Source organism: Petromyzon marinus, unplaced genomic scaffold (assembly GCF_048934315.1).
Source record: "Petromyzon marinus isolate PM22_M1 ecotype Great Lakes invasive population unplaced genomic scaffold, UKy_Petmar_22M1.pri1.0 PM_G_Scaffold_7, whole genome shotgun sequence".
Taxonomy (NCBI): domain Eukaryota; kingdom Metazoa; phylum Chordata; class Hyperoartia; order Petromyzontiformes; family Petromyzontidae; genus Petromyzon; species Petromyzon marinus.
In genome coordinates this window covers 5,566,750-5,586,191 of record NW_027423024.1, presented here as the reverse complement: position 1 = coordinate 5,586,191, position 19,442 = coordinate 5,566,750, and the positions used below count along the sequence as shown (strand labels likewise).

Sequence of the window (19,442 nt, the reverse complement as noted above, 5' to 3'; positions counted from 1 at the left end):
ACCACACACACACTCACTCACCTCTCACACTCACCTTACCACACACACACACTCACCTCTCACACCCACGCTCATCCACCTCTCCACCACACACACACACACTCACCTCTCCCCACCCACACACACTCACCCACCTCTCCACCACACACACACTCACACTCACCCACCTCTCCACCACACACACACACTCACTCACCTCTCACACCCACACTCACTCACCCCTCCACCACACACACACTCACTCACCTCTCCACCACACACACACTCACCTCTCACACCCACACTCACTCACCTCTCCACCACACACACACTCACCTCTCACACCCACACTCACTTACCTCTCCACCACACACTCACCCACCTCTCCACCACACACACACACTCACCTCTCCACCACACTCACCCACCTCTCCACCACACACACACTCACTCACCTCTCACACCCACACTCACCCACCTCTCCACCACACACACACTCACTCACCTCTTACACTCACACTCACCTCACCACATACACACACTCACCTCTCACACCCACACTCACCCACCTCTCCACCACACACACACTCACTAACCTCTCACACCCACACTCACCCACCTCTCCACCACACACACACTCACTCACCTCTCACACCCACACTCACCCACCTCTCCACCACACACACTCACCTCTCCCCACCCACACACACTCACCCACCTCTCCACCACACATACACTCACTCACCTCTCACACCCACACTCACTCACCTCTCCACCACACACACCCTCACTCACCTCTCACACCCACACTCACTTACCTCGCCACCACACACTCACCCACCTCTCCACCACACACACTCACCTCTCACACCCACACTCGCTTACCTCTCCACCACACACTCACCCACCTCTCCACCACACACACACACACTCACCTCTCCACCACACTCACCCACCTCTCCACCACACACACACTCACCTCTCACACCCACACTCGCTTACCTCTCCACCACACACTCACCCACCTCTCCACCACACACACACTCACCTCTCCACCACACTCACCCACCTCTCCACCACACACACACTCACTCACCTCTCACACTCACCTCTCCACCACACCCACACTCACTCACCTCACCACACACTCACTCACTCACCTCTCACACTCACACTCACTCACCTCTCCACCACACACACATACTCACCTCTCACACTCACCCACCACTACACCACACACACACACTCACTCACCTCTCACACCCACACTCACCTCTCCACCACACGCACACTCACCTCTCACACTCACACTCACCCACCTCACCACACACTCACTCACTCACCTCTCCACCACACACCACACTCACTCACTCACTCACCTCTTACACCCACACTCACCTCTCCACCACACACACACCACACTCACTCACCTCACCACACACTCACTCACCTCACCACACACTCACTCACTCACTTAACATCTCCCTGCCACCCACGCTGCGCACCGTCGCAGGAGCGAACGCGCAGCGTCGTCAAGTTCGACCTGCGCACGCGCGTCAAGGGCGGCGAGGCGTTCATCCCCAACGCCAACTACTACGACACTTCGCCCTACCGCTGGGGCGGCAAGTCCGACATCGACCTGGCGGCCGACGAGCGCGGCCTCTGGGTCATCTACGCCACGGAGCAGAACCACGGGCGCATGGTGGTGAGCCGCTTAAATCCGCGCGCGATGCGCGTCGAGGCCTCCTTCGAGACGGCCTACGTCAAGCGCTTGGCCTCCAACGCCTTCATGGCGTGCGGCGTCCTCCACGTCCTGCGCTCGACTTACGAGGACGACGGCGACGGAGGGGCGGATGCCGCAGGAGGAGGAGGAGGAGGAGAAGGAGGGGGGACGAGCGACCGCATCGACTACGTGTACGACACCGACTCGCGGCGGGACGCTCGCGTCTCCGTCCCGTTCCCCAACCCGTTCCGGTTCATCACGTCGGTGCAGTACAACGCGCGCGACCGCGCCCTCTACGTGTGGAACAACCACCACGCGCTGCGCTACGCGCTGCGCTTCGGCACGCGGGACCCCGCTGCGGGTGAGCGGGAGGGTGTCGGTGGGGTTGGTTGTGGGTTGGGGGGAGCGGGGGGGGGTGTGGAAGAGTGGGGTGGTGGGGAGCGGTTGGATTGGAGTTTGAAAGTCCGCTTTGTCTTCTTTGGTTCTTTCGGTAAAGTCATGTAGAATGAGAATAAAATAATAAATTGATAAAATAAAATAACACAATAATATTCTCACGACGTTTCGGCCACAACACAAGCGGCCTTCATCAGGTGAAGGGACGAGACTGTCTGGTAGGACAGCGCTGGAGTGAAAAAAAGCCACGTTCAGATCACGACCTTTAAGCTGTGTCAGAAGAAACAAAGCGCCTTGACTACGGAATTAGCATATAAATTAGCGTTGAAATAGCTGAGTGATTAGCTTGTAACTGGTCACAGAAATAGCTATGTTTAAAGTCAGAGCATACACATTCACCGAGGCACCTAGTACAAATCAAACAGGAGAATTTAGCATTGAAATAACTAGGCGAATTTAGCATTGAAATAACTGAGTGATTAGCTAGTGACTGGTCACAGAAATGGCTATGTTGAAGGCAAGGTCTACACATCTGAGCTATTCACAGTAACTGGGTATACAATACAATGTTTAATGAATACTATATAGTGAACCAATAAAAAACTAAAATATAAATTACCTTAATGTTATCAATAAACTCTATATTCTCCAATCAGCTAAGCTACCAACAATAAGTCGTTATATATCACAATGCTATATGGCGAAAAAATGGGTGGATTCTTACCCTCAACTTTAGCAACACGGATAGCTACGGGCCCCGTTCAGACGGACGAGTTCATCCAAGGTCGGAACAGAGGAGGGGGAGAGAGACAGCTGCGAGGCGCTATTATACTCCATGTTGTAAACCATACCATTAACCGTGGTGTGAGAGGTATTAAGAGTCAATGCTGGTGAAAGAGCTGCGGTCTGAAGATCATCATAAAATACAATTAATTAAGAACGGAATTGGTTTAAAACATCTTTCAAATGGTTACTAAGCCAGAATCCATCTTCTCGGTTGAAATTGTCTCTGTGCTTGTATATGTGAATGGCCTCATGAACGAATCTCTCATGGTAGCCAGTTGGTTTGCAAAGAACCTCCGTCTTGGAGAAGTCAATGTCATGTGAGCCCACTGAATTATAACAGTGATCTGCCATGGCAGAGGAGTTCGTCCTACCGTGTTTCAAGTCTGCTTTATGTTCACGGATGCGGTCCGAGATATGTCGTTTGGTTTCTCCAATGTAGCTACTACCACAGAGGCACTTTAGTTTGTAAATGCCCGGGTACTGTATGTCTGGAACAGCATCTTTTACAGATGGAACTAGATCACGGATTTTATGTATTGTGTTGAATCGGACCTGGATCTTGTGTTTATTCAGGATTTTGGAGATCTTTTTAGTGACCCCTGCAATGTAGGGTAAGGTGAAGGTTTTGAGTGGCTCCACAAGAGGATCCTTCTTCATGACTGGAGTGATGGCTTTGCGGATTGTGTAGTCGGAGTAACCATTAGCCCTGAGAGCCTGGTGTACGTGCTTGAGTTCACTGGTAATGTGTTCCTGGTCGGAAATGCATTGGGCTCTATGGTATAGAGTCTTGATGAGGGAGTTCTTCTGGGATGGATGGTGGTGGGAATCCGATTTCAAGTGAGCATCTGTATGGGTGGCTTTCCTGTAGACAGAGTGGCTCATTGAACCATCATGTCTCCTTTTAATTAAGACATCCAAAAAGGGTAGTTTGCCATCTTTTTCGACCTCCATGGTAATTCTGATGGCTGGGTGTATGGAATTGATGTGGTCGCGGAATTGGTCTAGAGCAGGCTGGCCATGTGGCCAGATGACAAAGGTGTCATCCACGTACCTCTTCCATAAGGTCGGGCGTAGAGTGGCAGTCTGGATGGCGTCAGTTTCAAAATTTTCCATGAATACGTTGGCTACAACCGGAGATAGGGGGGGGGGCCCATTGGGGTGCCCTCAGTTTGTTTGTAGAAAGTTCCATTCCAGGTGAAGTATGTGTTGGTTAAGCAATGTCTCACCAGGGGGGGTACATCAGTGTGCAGTCCTTGATGAACCAGGTCTTCAATGATAGCGATGGTGTCAGGTACCGGGACTTTGGTGAACAAGGACACCACATCAAAACTGACAAGCAGGTCGTCTGGAGACAGGGAAATGCCTTTGATTGTCGATACCAGGTGAGTAGAATTTAGTACCGCAGAGGTGGTTTTTCCAGTGAAAGGTCGCAGCATATCAGCAAGAAAACGTGCCAGTTTATAGGTGGGGGAGTTGATAGTAGAGACGATGGGACGAAGGGATGTATCTTCTCTGTGTATCTTTGGAAGGCCATATAATCTTGGTGGTCTGGCAGCAGAGGGTTTCAACGAGAACTGTTTGGTCTCATCAATTAATGCTGTTGAATCAGAGATGATTTTGTTCGTTTTGGTAACCAGGCTGTTGGTGGGATCTCTTTTTATTTTTGTATAGCTGCCATCGTTGAGTAGTTCTTGAATTTTGTTGTTATATTCTGTTTTGTCCATGATGACAGTGGCATTGCCCTTGTCGGCTGAGAGGACGACAATATCATCCCTCTTTTTTAATTGAGATAATTCAAAACGTTTGTCTTTGCTGATGTTGCTGGGTGGCAACTTAGCGTTTTTGAGGGTTGCAGCAATTTCAGATCTTGCTATGTCTGCAGCGATGGGACTCAAGCCCTTGAGTGCAACGTCGACATGGGCAATATCATTTACCGGTAAGTGTCTCGGTGTGACAGCAAAGTTTAGACCTTTAGCTAAAACGGATTTCAGACCATCAGAAATGGAACTGTTACTGCGATTAATTACGACTTTAAATTTTGATTTAAAGCTTTCGTGACTGCAGTAATTCATATTCTTAGTTTTTTCGGTAAAGTCACGTTGAAGAGAAACAACAAAATAACAAAATATATATAAAACAATAAAAAATTCTCACGACGTTTCGACCATAACTCAAACGGTCATCATCAGGTGTGTCGGTTTGCATAAATTTATTTTGAAAACGGCATATTTATTTATTTATATATACAAAAATAACGTTTGCGTCACGCGCAACGATTGGCTGTTTGCCAGGACTAGTCCATCTATTTTTTGAAAAGAGGAGGGGGGAGACGAAATTTGTTTTTATGTATGCTGTCTGAAAGGCACTGTAAGCGTGAACAATCAATCAAGAACTGAAATGATTTATCAAATCTTTCCAATGATTGCTAAGATAGAATCCATCTTCTCGGTTGAAATTGTCTCTGTGTTTGTATATGTGGATAGCCTCATGAACGAATCTCTCATGGAAGCCAGATGGCTTACAAAGAACCTCCGTCTTGGAAAAGTCAATGGCATGTGAGCCTACTAAATTAGAACAATGATCTGCTACGGCCGAGGTGTTGGTCCTACCGTGTTTAAGGTCTGCTTTATGTTCACGAATGCAGTCCGAGATATGGCGTTTGGTTTCTCCAATGTAACTACTACCACAGAGGCAACTTAGTTTGTAGACACCAGGGTATTGTATGTCCGGAATCACATCTTTTACAGACGGAACCAGATCACGGATTTTATGTAATGTGTTGAAACGGACCTGGATCTTGTGTTTATTCAAGATTTTGGAGATCTTTTTTGTGATCCCAGCAATGTAGGGTAAAGTGATGGTTTTGAAAGGCTCCTCAAGAGGGTTCTTCTTCATGGTTTGAGTGATAGCTTTGCGGATTGTATAGTCGGAGTAACCATTAGCCCTAAGAGCTTGGTGTACGTGCTTGAGTTCACTGCTTATGTGTTCCTGGTCGGATATGCATTGGGCTCTATGATACAGAGTCTTGATGAGAGAATTCTTCTGTGATGGATGGTGGTGGGAATCCGGTTTCAGATAAGCATCCGTATGGGTAGCTTTCCTGTAGACAGAGTGGCTCATTGAACCATCAGGTCTCTTTTTAATTAGGACATCCAAAAAAGGTATCTTGCCATCTATTTCGACTTCCATGGTAAATCTGATGGCTGGGTGTATGGAATTGATGTGGTCGAAGAATTGGTCTAGAGCAGGCCGGCCATGTGGCCAGATGACAAAAGTGTCATCCACGTACCTCTTCCATAAGGTTGGGCGCAGAGTGGCAGTCTGGATGGCGTCAGTCTCAAATTTCTCCATGAAAATGTTAGCTATAACTGGAGAAAGGGGGGAGCCCATTGGGGTGCCCTCAGTTTGTTTGTAGAAAGTTCCATTCCAAGTGAAGTATGTATTGGTTAAACAGTGTCTCACCAGGGGGGGTACCTCAGTGTTTAGTCCTTGATGAACCAAGTCTTCAATGATTGCAATGGTGTCAGGTACAGGAACCTTGGTGAATAAGGAAACTACATCAAAACTGACAAGCAGGTCGTCTGGGGACAGGGAAATACCCTTGATTGTTGATACCAGGTGAGTAGAATTTTGTACCGCAGAGGTGGTCTTTCCAGTGAAAGGACGCAGGATTTCAGACAAAAAACGAGCTAGTTTGTAGGTGGGGGAGCTGATAGTAGAGACTATGGGACGAAGAGGTGTATCAACTTTATGTATTTTTGGTAAGCCGTATAATCTTGGTGGCCTGGCAGTAGAAGGTTTCAACGAAAACTGTTTAGATTGATCAATTAATGCGGTTGAATCAGAAATTATTTTGTTGGTTTGTGTGACGAGGCTGTTGGTGGGATCTCTTTTTATTTTTGTATAACTACCATCGTCGAGTAATTCTTTAATTTTGTTGTTGTATTCTATTTTATCCATGATAACAGTAGCATTGCCTTTGTCAGCTGAGAGAACTACAATATCATTCCTCTTTTTTAATTTATATAATTCAAAACGCTCATCTTTGCTGAGGTTGCTAGCTGGCATCTTAGCGTTTTTGAGGGTTGCAGCGATTTCAGATCTTGCTACGTCTGCAGCGATGTGACCCAGGCCCCTGAGAGCAACGTCTACTTGGGCAATTATATCATTAACTGGTATGTGTTTAGGTGTGACTGCAGGTCTAAACTTTGCAGTCACACCTAAACACATACCAGTTAATGATATAATTGCCCAAGTAGACGTTGCTCTCAGGGGCCTGGGTCACATCGCTGCAGACGTAGCAAGATCTGAAATCGCTGCAACCCTCAAAAACGCTAAGATGCCAGCTAGCAACCTCAGCAAAGATGAGCGTTTTGAATTATATAAATTAAAAAAGAGGAATGATATTGTAGTTCTCTCAGCTGACAAAGGCAATGCTACTGTTATCATGGATAAAATAGAATACAACAACAAAATTAAAGAATTACTCGACGATGGTAGTTATACAAAAATAAAAAGAGATCCCACCAACAGCCTCGTCACACAAACCAACAAAATAATTTCTGATTCAACCGCATTAATTGATCAATCTAAACAGTTTTCGTTTAAACCTTCTGCTGCCAGGCCACCAAGATTATACGGCTTACCAAAAATACATAAAGTTGATACACCTCTTCGTCCCATAGTCTCTACTATCAGCTCCCCCACCTACAAACTAGCTCGTTTTTTGTCTGAAATCCTGCGTCCTTTCACTGGAAAGACCACCTCTGCGGTACAAAATTCTACTCACCTGGTATCAACAATCAAGGGTATTTCCCTGTCCCCAGACGACCTGCTTGTCAGTTTTGATGTAGTTTCCTTATTCACCAAGGTTCCTGTACCTAACACCATTGCAATCATTGAAGACTTGGTTCATCAAGGACTAAACACTGAGGTACCCCCCCTGGTGAGACACTGTTTAACCAATACATACTTCACTTGGAATGGAACTTTCTACAAACAAACTGAGGGCACCCCAATGGGCTCCCCCCTTTCTCCAGTTATAGCTAACATTTTCATGGAGAAATTTGAGACTGACGCCATCCAGACTGCCACTCTGCGCCCAACCTTATGGAAGAGGTACGTGGATGACACTTTTGTCATCTGGCCACATGGCCGGCCTGCTCTAGACCAATTCTTCGACCACATCAATTCCATACACCCAGCCATCAGATTTACCATGGAAGTCGAAATAGATGGCAAGATACCTTTTTTGGATGTCCTAATTAAAAAGAGACCTGATGGTTCAATGAGCCACTCTGTCTACAGGAAAGCTACCCATACGGATGCTTATCTGAAACCGGATTCCCACCACCATCCATCACAGAAGAATTCTCTCATCAAGACTCTGTATCATAGAGCCCAATGCATATCCGACCAGGAACACATAAGCAGTGAACTCAAGCACGTACACCAAGCTCTTAGGGCTAATGGTTACTCCGACTATACAATCCGCAAAGCTATCACTCAAACCATGAAGAAGAACCCTCTTGAGGAGCCTTTCAAAACCATCACTTTACCCTACATTGCTGGGATCACAAAAAAGATCTCCAAAATCTTGAATAAACACAAGATCCAGGTCCGTTTCAACACATTACATAAAATCCGTGATCTGGTTCCGTCTGTAAAAGATGTGATTCCGGACATACAATACCCTGGTGTCTACAAACTAAGTTGCCTCTGTGGTAGTAGTTACATTGGAGAAACCAAACGCCATATCTCGGACCGCATTCGTGAACATAAAGCAGACCTTAAACACGGTAGGACCAACACCTCGGCCGTAGCAGATCATTGTTCTAATTCAGTAGGCTCACATGCCATTGACTTTTCCAAGACGGAGGTTCTTTGTAAGCCATCTGGCTTCCATGAGAGATTCGTTCATGAGGCTATCCACATATACAAACACAGAGACAATTTCAACCGAGAAGATGGATTCTATCTTAGCAATCATTGGAAAGATTTGATAAATCATTTCAGTTCTTGATTGATTGTTCACGCTTACAGTGCCTTTCAGACAGCATACATAAAAACAAATTTCGTCTCCCCCCTCCTCTTTTCAAAAAATAGATGGACTAGTCCTGGCAAACAGCCAATCGTTGCGCGTGACGCAAACGTTATTTTTGTATATATAAATAAATAAATATGCCGTTTTCAAAATAAATTTATGCAAACCGACACACCTGATGATGACCGTTTGAGTTATGGTCGAAACGTCGTGAGAATTTTTTATTGTTTTATATATATTTTGTTATTTTGTTGTTTCTCTTCAACGTGACTTTACCGAAAAAACTAAGAATATAATTACGACTTTGTTGACGTCTATCTTTTCGGTGTGTGGGTCCGATTTTTAGCTGGAGAGGTGATTGAATTTGGAAATCAAATTGTCCCTACATTTGGTCGACATAGTGGCAGCCGAAGAGGTAGTCATATTGTCTACATGTTCCCAATCCGATGTAGAAGAACTCCCTCATCAAGACTCTATACCATAGAGCCCAATGAATTTCCGACCAGGAACACATTACCAGTGAACTCAAGCACGTACACCAGGCTCTCCGGGCTAATGGCTACTCCGACTACACAATCCGCAAAGCCATCACTCCAGTCATGAAGAAGGATCCTCTTGTGGAGCCACTCAAAACCATCACCTTACCCTACATTGAAGGGGTCACTAAAAAGATCTCCAAAATCCTGAATAAACACAAGATCCAGGTCCGATTCAACACAGTACATAAAATCCGTGATTTAGTTCCATCTGTAAAAGATGCTGTTCCAGACATACAGTACCCGGGCGTTTACAAACTAAAGTGCCTCTGTGGTAGTAGCTACATTGAAGAAACCAAAAGACATATCTCGGACCGCATCCGCGAACATAAAGCAGACTTGAAACACGGTAGGACGAACTCCTCTGCCGTGGCAGATCACTGTTATAATTCAGTGGGCTCACATGACATTGACTTCTCCAAGATGGAAGTTCTTTGCAAACCAACCGGCTACCATGAGAGATTCGTTCATGAGGCCATTCACATATACAAGCACAGAGACAATTTCAACCGAGAAGATGGATTCTGGCTTAGTAACCACTGGAAAGATGTTTTAAATCATTTCTGTTCTTAATTAATTGTATTTTTACGATGACTTTCAGACCGCAGCTCTTTCGCCAGCATTGCCTCTTAATACCTCTCACACCACGGTTAATGGTATGCTTTTACAACATGGAGTATACTAGGGCCTCGCAGCTGTCTCTCTCCCCCTCCTCTGTTCCGACCATGGACGAACTCGTCCGTCTGAACGGGGCCCGTAGCTATCCGTGGTGCTGAAGTTGAGGGTAAGAATCCACCCATTTTTTTGCCATATAGCATTGTGATATATAACGACTTATTGTTGGTAGCTTAGCTGATTGGAGAATATAGAGTTTATTGATAACATGAAGGTAATTTATATTTTAGTTTTTATTGGTTCACTATATAGTACTGTGAATAGCTCAGCTGTGTAGGCCTTGACTTCAACATAGTCATTTCTGTGACCAGTCTCTAGCTAATCACTCAGTTATTTCAATGCTAAATTCGCCTAGTTATTTCAATGCTAAATTCTCCTGTTTGATTTGTACTAAGTGCCTCGGTGAATGTGTATGGTCTGACTTTAACGTAGCTATTTCTGTGAGCAGTTACAAGCTAATCACTCAGCTATTTCAATGTTAAATTCTATGCTAATTCCATTGTCAAGGGGTGCCTCTGCGGATGTGTATGATTTAACTTAGCTATTTCAATGCTAAATTCTATGCTAATTCCATTGTCAAGGGGTGCCTCTGCGGATGTGTATGCTTTAACTTTTAACATAACTATTTCTGTGACCAGTCACAAGCTAATCATTCAGCCATTTCAATGCTAAATTATATGCTAATTCCTTTGTCAAGGCGCTTTGTTCCTCTCACACAGCTTAAAGGCCGTGATCTGAACGTGGCTCTTTCACTCCAGCGCTGTCCTACCAGACAGTCTTGTCCCTTCACCTGATGAAGGCCGCTTGTGTTGTGGCCAAAACGTCGTGAGAATATTATTGTGTTATTTTATTTTATCAATTTATTATTTTATTCTCATTCTACGTGACTTTACCGAAAGAACCAAAGAAGATGAAACATTGGGGTAATTTATATTTTAGTTTTTTATTGGTTTACTATGTAGTATTCATTATATAGTGTAGTGTATACCCAGTTACTGTGAATTGCTCAGATGTGTAGGCTTTGACTTTAACATCTTCTGAACGGGGCCCGTAGCTATCCGTGTTGCTAAAGTTGAGGGTAAGAATCCACCCATTTTTTCGCCATATAGCATTGTGATATATAACGACTTATTGTTGGTAGCTTAGCTGATTGGAGAATATAGAGTTTATTGATAACATTAAGGTAATTTATATTTTAGTTTTTTATTGGTTCACTGTGTAGTATTCATTATACATTGTATTGTATACCCAGTTACTGTGAATAGCTCAGATGTGTAGACCTTGACTTCAACATAGCCATTTCTGTGACCAGTCACTAGCTAATCACTCAGTTATTTCAATGCTAAATTCTCCTAGTTATTTCAATGCTAAATTCTCCTGTTTGATTTGTACTAGGTGCCTCTGTGAATGTGTATGCTTTGACTTTAACATTGCCTTTTCTGTGACCAGTCACAAGCGAATCACTCAGCTATTTCAATGCTAAATTCTATGCTAATTCCTTTGTCAATGGGTGCCTCTGTGGATGTGTATGCTTTGACTTTAACATAGCCATTTCTGTGACCAGTCACAAGCTAATCACTCAGCCATTTCAATGCTAAATTCTATGCTAATTCCTTTGTCAAGGCGCTTTGTTTCTTCTCACACAGCTTAAAGGTCGCGATCTCAGCGTGGCTTTGTTCGCTCCAGCGCTGTCCTCCAGACAGTCTCGTCCCTTCACCTGATGAAGACCGCTTTGTGTTGTGGCCGAAACGTCGTGAGAATTTTATTGCGTTATTTTATTTTATAAATGTATTATTTTATTCTCATTCTACGTGACTTTACCGAAAGAACCAAAGAAGACCCATAGACTACTCACACAGAGACCCATAGACTACTCACACAGAGACCCACAGACTCACACAGAGACCCATAGACTACTCACATAGAGACCCATAGACTACTCACACAGAGACCCACAGACTCACACAGAGACCAATAGACTACTCACACAGAGACCCATAGACTACTCACACAGAGACCCATAGACTCAGACAGAGACCCATAGACTCATCACACAGACACCCATAGACTACTCACAGAGAGACCCATCGACTCACACAGAGACCCATAGACTCATCACACAGACACCCATAGACTACTCACACAGAGACCCATAGACTCACACAGAGACCCATAGACTCATCACACCGAGACCCATAGACTACTCACATAGAGACCCATAGACTACTCACACAGAGACCCATAGACTCACCACACAGACACCCATAGACTACTCACACAGAGACCCATAGACTACTCGCACAGAGACCCATAGACTCATCACACAGACACCCATAGACTACTCACACAGAGACCCATAGACTACTCACACAGAGACCCATAGACTCACACAGACACCCATAGACTCACACAGAGACCCATAGACCACTCACACAGAGACCCATAGACTCACACAGACACCCATAGACTCACACAGAGACCCATAGACTACTCACACAGAGACCCATAGACTACTCACACAGAGACCCATAGACTCACACAGAGACCCATAGACTCATCATACAGACACCCATAACCTACTCACACAGACACCCATAGACTCACACAGAGACCCATAGACTACTCACACAGAGACCCATAGACTCATCACACAGACACCCATAGACTACTCACACAGACACCCATAGACTTCTCAGACAGAGACCCATAGACTCACACAGAGACCCAAAGCTGATGTAGATGCTACTGGTTCTTCACGTTCTGCAGATGTAGATGCCACTGGTTCTTCACGTTCTGCAGATATAGATGCCACTGGTTCTTCACGTTCTGCAGATGTAGATGCCACTTGTTCTTCACCTTTTACAGATGTAGATTACACTAATTCTTCACGCTCTGCAGATGTAGATGCCACTGGTTCTTCACGCTCTGCAGATGTAGATGCCACTAATTCTTCACGTTCTGCAGATGTAGATGCCACTGGTTCTTCACGTTCTGCAGATGTAGATGCCACTGGTTCTTCACGTTCTACAGATGTAGATGCCGCTGGTTCTTCACGCTCTGCAGATGTAGATGCCACTGGTTCTTCACGTTCAGCAGATGTAGATGCCACTGATTCTTCACGTTCTGCAGATTAGATGCCGCTGGTTCTTCACGCTCTGCAGATGTAGATGCCACTGGTTCTTCACTGTCTGCAGATGTAGATGCCACTGGTTCTTCACGCTCTGCAGATGTAGATGCCACTGGTTCTTCATGTTCTGCAGATGTAAATGACACTGGATCTCCACGTTCTGCAGATGTAGAGGCCACTGGTTCTTCGCGTTCTGCAGATGTAGATGCCACTGGTTCTTCACGTTCTACAGATGTAGATGCCACTGGTTCTTCACCTTCTACAGATGTAGATGCCACTGGTTCTTCACGTTCTACAGATGTAGATCCCACTGGTTCTTCACGTTCTGCAGATGTAGATGCCACTGGTTCTTCACATTCTGTAGATGTAGATGGCACTGGTTCTTTACATTCTGCAGATGTACATGTCACTGTTTTTTCGTATTCTGTTGATATTAATGTCACTGGTTCTTCTCGTTTTGCAGATGTAGATGCCACTGGTTCTTCACCTTCTGGAGATGTAGATGCCACTGGTTCTTCACCTTCTGGAGATGTAGATACCACTGGTTCTTCACGTTCTGCCACTGGTTCTTCACGTTCTACAGATGTAAATGACACTGGATCTTCACGTTCTACAGATGTAAATGACACTGGATCTTCACGTTCTACCGATGTAGACGCCACCACCGCCGTCTGTTGCACGCCGGTTGAACTCACGACTTTCGGTCTGAACAGGCAACTGGACACACGAACAGGTTTGTTCGCATCTCTGAATGTTGCATGTGTGTGTGTCCGTGTACGTTTGTGCGTGCATGCACGTGTGTTGGTGCGTGTCTGTCCGTGTGCGTGTGCATGGTTGTCTGTCCGTATGCGTGTGCGTGCGTGTGCATGTGTGTGTGTGCGTGCGTGTCCGCGTGCGTGTGTGTGTGTGCTCGCGTGTCCATGTGTGTGTGTGCGTGTCCGTGTGTGTGTCCGTGTGTGTGTCCCTGTTCTGGCCACCCATCCCCTCGTTTGTCACAATCACGGCCTTCACAGCTGCTGATACTCGCTAACGGCACCCGCCCCGACAGACCGCCGGGGCCTTTACGGGGGAGACTTTGTCTCCGTCCGTCCCTTCGTCTCGCTCCCTCGACCCGCAACGCCCGGGTGCGAGCGCCACGAGCCTCAAAGCGCACCTAGCCTGGCGCGTGTGGTCATCGCGGCGGTTGTCGTCGTCGTGCTACGGCGGCACGCTCACGCCACGCGGGGGATCGTTGTTGTGCCACGCAGAGAAGGCGGCGGCGGCGGGCCGGGCCAGCTGGGCCGCTCCGGCCGCGATCCTCGCCGTGTCCCTCGCCCTGGTGGCCACGCTGCTGCTGCTGCTGCTGCTGCTCTACCGCCGCCGACGCCGCCGGCAGCAGCAGCATTGGCAGGAGCCCTGGGGCCCCACGTGAGTCGCTCGCTTCTCTCGGACGTGGGGCGGACGTCGGCGGTGCCCGCGGGGTCATCTTTGTGACGACCTGCCGTTGTGCCCCCACCCACCACCCCCCCCACTACCCCCCCACTACCCCCCCACTACCCACATGCGTGCAGGGAGGATCCCCCCACTCTCCCCAAGGCACCGCAGAGAAACGCGGAGGGCGACCGTGGCTACGTGAGTGGCACACCGCCAGGACACAGAGGGGTGTATAGTGTAGTGTATAGTGTAGTGTATACTAGTGTAGTGTGTATAGTATAGTGTAGTGTATAGTAGTGTAGTGTATAGTAGTGTGTAGTGTAGTGTATAGTGTAGTGTATAGTGTAGTGTATAGTAGTGTAGTGTATAGTGTAGTGTATAGTGTAGTGTATATATAGAGACACACTTAGACTCGACCTAAAGCTTTCGTGACTGCAGGAATTCATTTTCTTTGGGTCTTTCGGTAAAGTTGTGCCCACTTTGTTTATGACCCTTGGGCTACACCCAACTTTAAAACTTTAAAACAGCCTGCTGCTTCAGCGGCTTTCATCCCCCTCTTTTCTCCTCCTGATGACGATTGCCAAAATAATACCCACAGACTCACCACACAGATACCCATAGACTCACCACACAGAGACCCACAGACTCACCACACAGAGATCCATAGACTCACCACACAGAGACCCACAGACTCAACACACAGAGACCCACAGACTCACCACACAGACACCCATAGACTCACCACACAGACACCCATAGACTCACCACACAGAGACCCATAGACTCACCCCACAGAGACCCATAGACTCACCACACAGAGACCCACAGACTCACCACACAGAGACCCATAGACTCACCAGACAGAGACCCACAGACTCACAACACAGAGACCCATAGACTCACCACACAGAAACCCATAGACTCACCACACAGAGACCCATAGACTCACCACACAGAGACCCACAGACTCACAACACAGAGACCCATAGACTCACCACACAGAAACCCATAGACTCACCACACAGAGACCCATAGACTCACCACACAGAAACCCACAGACTCACCACACAGAGACCCATAGACTCACCACACAGAGACCCACAGACTCACCACAAAGACCCACAGACTCACTACACAGAGACCCACAGACTCACCACACAGAAACCCATAGACTCACCAGACAGAGACCCACAGACTCACAACACAGAGACCCATAGACTCACCACACAGAAACCCATAGACTCACCACACAGAGACCCATAGACTCACCACACAGAGACCCACAGACTCACAACACAGAGACCCATAGACTCACCACACAGAAACCCATAGACTGACCACACAGAGACCCATAGACTCACCACACAGAGACCCACAGACTCACCACACAGAGACCCATAGACTCACCACACAGAGACTCACAGACTCACCACACAGAGACCCATAGACTCACCACACAGAGACCCATAGGCTCACCACACAGAGACCCATAGACTCACCACACAGAGACCCACAGACTCACCACACAGAGACCCACAGACTCATCACACAGAGACCCATAGACTCACCACACAGAGACCCACAGACTCACCACACAGAGACCCATAGACTCACCACACAGAGACCCATAGACTCACCACACAGAGACCCATAGACTCACCACACAGAGACCCACAGACTCACCACACAGAGACCCACAGACTCACCACACAGAGACCCACAGACTCACCACACAGAGACCCACAGACTCACCACACACTGTGCGTGTTGTGGGGATGCTCCGTGTGTAGTTGCTAACGCTAGAGAGTGGCAACAAGGCGGATATGGAGCTGCACGAGTTGCCACCGCAGCCTCAGCACCAAGACAGCGGAGCTGGCAGCTACGACTACACGGTGAGGAGGGGTGGGTGGCGAGCGAGCGAGCGGTGAGCGAGTGTCCGCCCACTGCTTAGGCTGAGTGAGCGATCCACTTCTGGCCACCCCAGTGGGTGGGGGTGGGTGGGGGTGGGGTCGGTCACCGTCTCTCTAATTTATTCCGACCCCAGCAGGTTTTCACAGACGAAGATGACGACGAGGAGTGGAAGGAAGATTTTTGAGAAGCGGCTCGGGGTGGGGCGGGGGGGGGGAGGAGCGAGAGTGCTCCACCTTGCCGTGCTCCACCTTGCCGCGCTCCACCTTGGAGTGCTCCGCCTTGCCGTGCCTCCGGTTGCCACTGGCAACGCCGGGGATTGTCGCTTCGCGAGCGGGTGAACCCCCCACCCCCCCCGAAAGAACCAAGAAGAATTGTTGTTGTTGTTGTTTGATCCCAACTGAGCGATGTTTTTCAGCATTGGGGGATATTTGCCTCGTGCCAGTTACAATCGGTGCCCCGAGTTTGGCTTTTCACTTTTTTTTTGGGTGGGGTGGGGGTGGGAATTTTGTTTTACGAAAGAGCTCTCCGTTACCGGACGCAGTGTTTTTGTTATTTTATTTTAGTCTTCGCGACGGTCTCTCACCTCCCAGCGCTTTCCCCCGGCGTTGGTGTGCCGCTGGACGGGAGGCGACTGGGCGTGGTGCTAGGGAGCCAGGGAGAGGGGGGTGGGGGGGTGGGGGGAGAATTTAAATTCGCCCTCGCGTGGCCGGGGGTCAATGAGCGGCGACATCGGCACGGTCCGTCACGACGTCCGGCACGGAGAGGGAGTTCCGCGTATTTATATTATTGTTTTACCGGGGCGACAGGCGGCGTCACGATGGCGCGTACAACGCCGTGAGCCTTCGTGCGCCCCGTCAGCGTCTCGGTTTTTTATTTCTCCCCGAACCCGGCCAGTTTCATCGGCCGCTCCCGCGATGCCGCAGCACTTTCGTAGTTTGACGCTGTTGGTTTTCGGCGAGCCGATATCAGCCGGGTTAGATTGTGTAAATGAATAAATGCACAAATGTGGCTGTCGCCTGACGAAGCTGGTTGTTGTGATTGCTGGTGAAATGTCACGGTGTCCAGAGTGCAAATGTTGTTGCTTGGCTCGCTAAACCACCAGTTTTCTTTGGTTCTTTCGGTAAAGTCACGTAGAATGAGAATAAAATAATAAATTGATAAAATAAAATAACACAATAATATTCTCACGACGTTTCGGCCACAACACAAGTGGCCTTCATCAGGTGAAGGGACAGCACACTGGACAGCGCTGTCCTACCAGAGAGTTTCGTCCCTTCACCTGATGAAGGCCGCTTGTGTTGTGGCTGAAACGTCGTGAGAATATTATTGTGTTATTTTATTTTATCAATTTATTATTTTATTCTCATTCTACGTGACTTTACCGAAAGAACCAAAGAAGATGAATCCTTGCAGTCACGAAAGCTTTAAATCGAAATTTAACCCACCACTGTTCTGTATTAGTCTACTACACTACACTATACACTACACTATACACTACACTATATACTACACTATACACTATACTATACACTACACTATACACTACACTATACACTACTATACACTACACTACTATACACTACACTATACTATACACTACACTATACACTATACTATACACTACACTATACACTACACACTACACTATACACTCCACTACACACTATATATACTACACTATATATTACACTACACACTATACTATACACTACACACTATATATACTACACTATTTTGTTGCTTGGCTCGCTAACCCACCAGTGTGCTGTACTAGTGTACTACACTACACTATACATTACACTATACACTACACTATACACTACACTATATACTACACTATACACTATACATTACACTATACACTACACTATACACTACTATACACTACACTATACACTACACACTATATATACTACGCTCTGTTGTTGCTTGGCTCGCTAACCCACCAGTGTGCTGTACTAGTGTACTACACTACACTATACATTACACTATACACTACACCATACACTACACTATACACTACCCTATATATACTACACTATACAATACACTACACTATACACTACACTATACACTACACTATACACTACACACTATATATACTACACTACACACTATACACTACACACTATATATACTACACTATATACTACATTATACACTATATACACTACACTATACTACTATACACTACACTATATACTACATTATACACTACGACACACTGCATTAGTAGGATCCGTCGATTGTTTTGTGATGTTCTTCTGCCCGTTCACCCAGAGCCGTACTGCTTATTCATATTCTCTGGTTCTTTCAGTAAAGTCACGTAGATAGAACAAATAAAGTGAATAAAAAATACCACCACGTTTAGATCGCAACACGGAGAGACATTGACTCACACGGAGCACCACAGAATCACAGAGACATAGACTCACACAGAGAGCCACAGACTCACACGGAGAGCCACAGAATCACAGAGCCATAAACTCACACAGAGAGCCACAGACTCACACAGACAGCCACAGAATCACAGAGCCATAGACTCACACAGAGAGCTACAGACTCACACAGAGCCACAGAATCACAGAGCCAGAGACTCACACAGAGAGCTACAGACTCAGAGAGCCACAGAATCACAGAGCCATAGACTCACACAGAGAGCCATAGACTCACACGGAGAGCCACAGACTCACACAGAGCCACATAATGACAGAGCCATCGACTCACACAGAGCCACACAATGACAGAGCCATAGACTCACACGGAGAGCCACAATCACAGAGACAGACTCACACGGAGAGCCACAGAATGACAGAGCCACACAATGACAGAGCCATAGACTCACACGGAGAG

At 47.0% G+C, this 19,442-nt stretch overlaps 1 protein-coding gene across 3 annotated transcripts in view; it reads left to right on the top strand.

The window, feature by feature from the left end:
- Window positions 1-17,609, top strand: part of LOC142920232 (uncharacterized) — a 48,401-nt gene extending 30,792 nt beyond the window's left edge. The window contains exons 5-10 of one of the 3 annotated variants that reach the window (XM_076062725.1): window positions 1,493-2,063; window positions 13,882-13,998; window positions 14,513-14,672; window positions 14,816-14,876; window positions 16,469-16,570; window positions 16,726-17,609. In XM_076062725.1, the coding sequence (XP_075918840.1) occupies window positions 1,493-2,063; window positions 13,882-13,998; window positions 14,513-14,672; window positions 14,816-14,876; window positions 16,469-16,570; window positions 16,726-16,773 (1,059 nt within the window). In that variant the 3' untranslated portion in view covers window positions 16,774-17,609. Of the gene's footprint in view, window positions 1-1,492; window positions 2,064-13,728; window positions 13,999-14,512; window positions 14,673-14,815; window positions 14,877-16,468; window positions 16,571-16,725 lie in introns of all 3 variants that reach the window. The other 2 variants (XM_076062723.1, XM_076062724.1) reach the window with 2 other exon arrangements.
- Window positions 17,610-19,442: the final 1,833 nt, after the last annotated feature.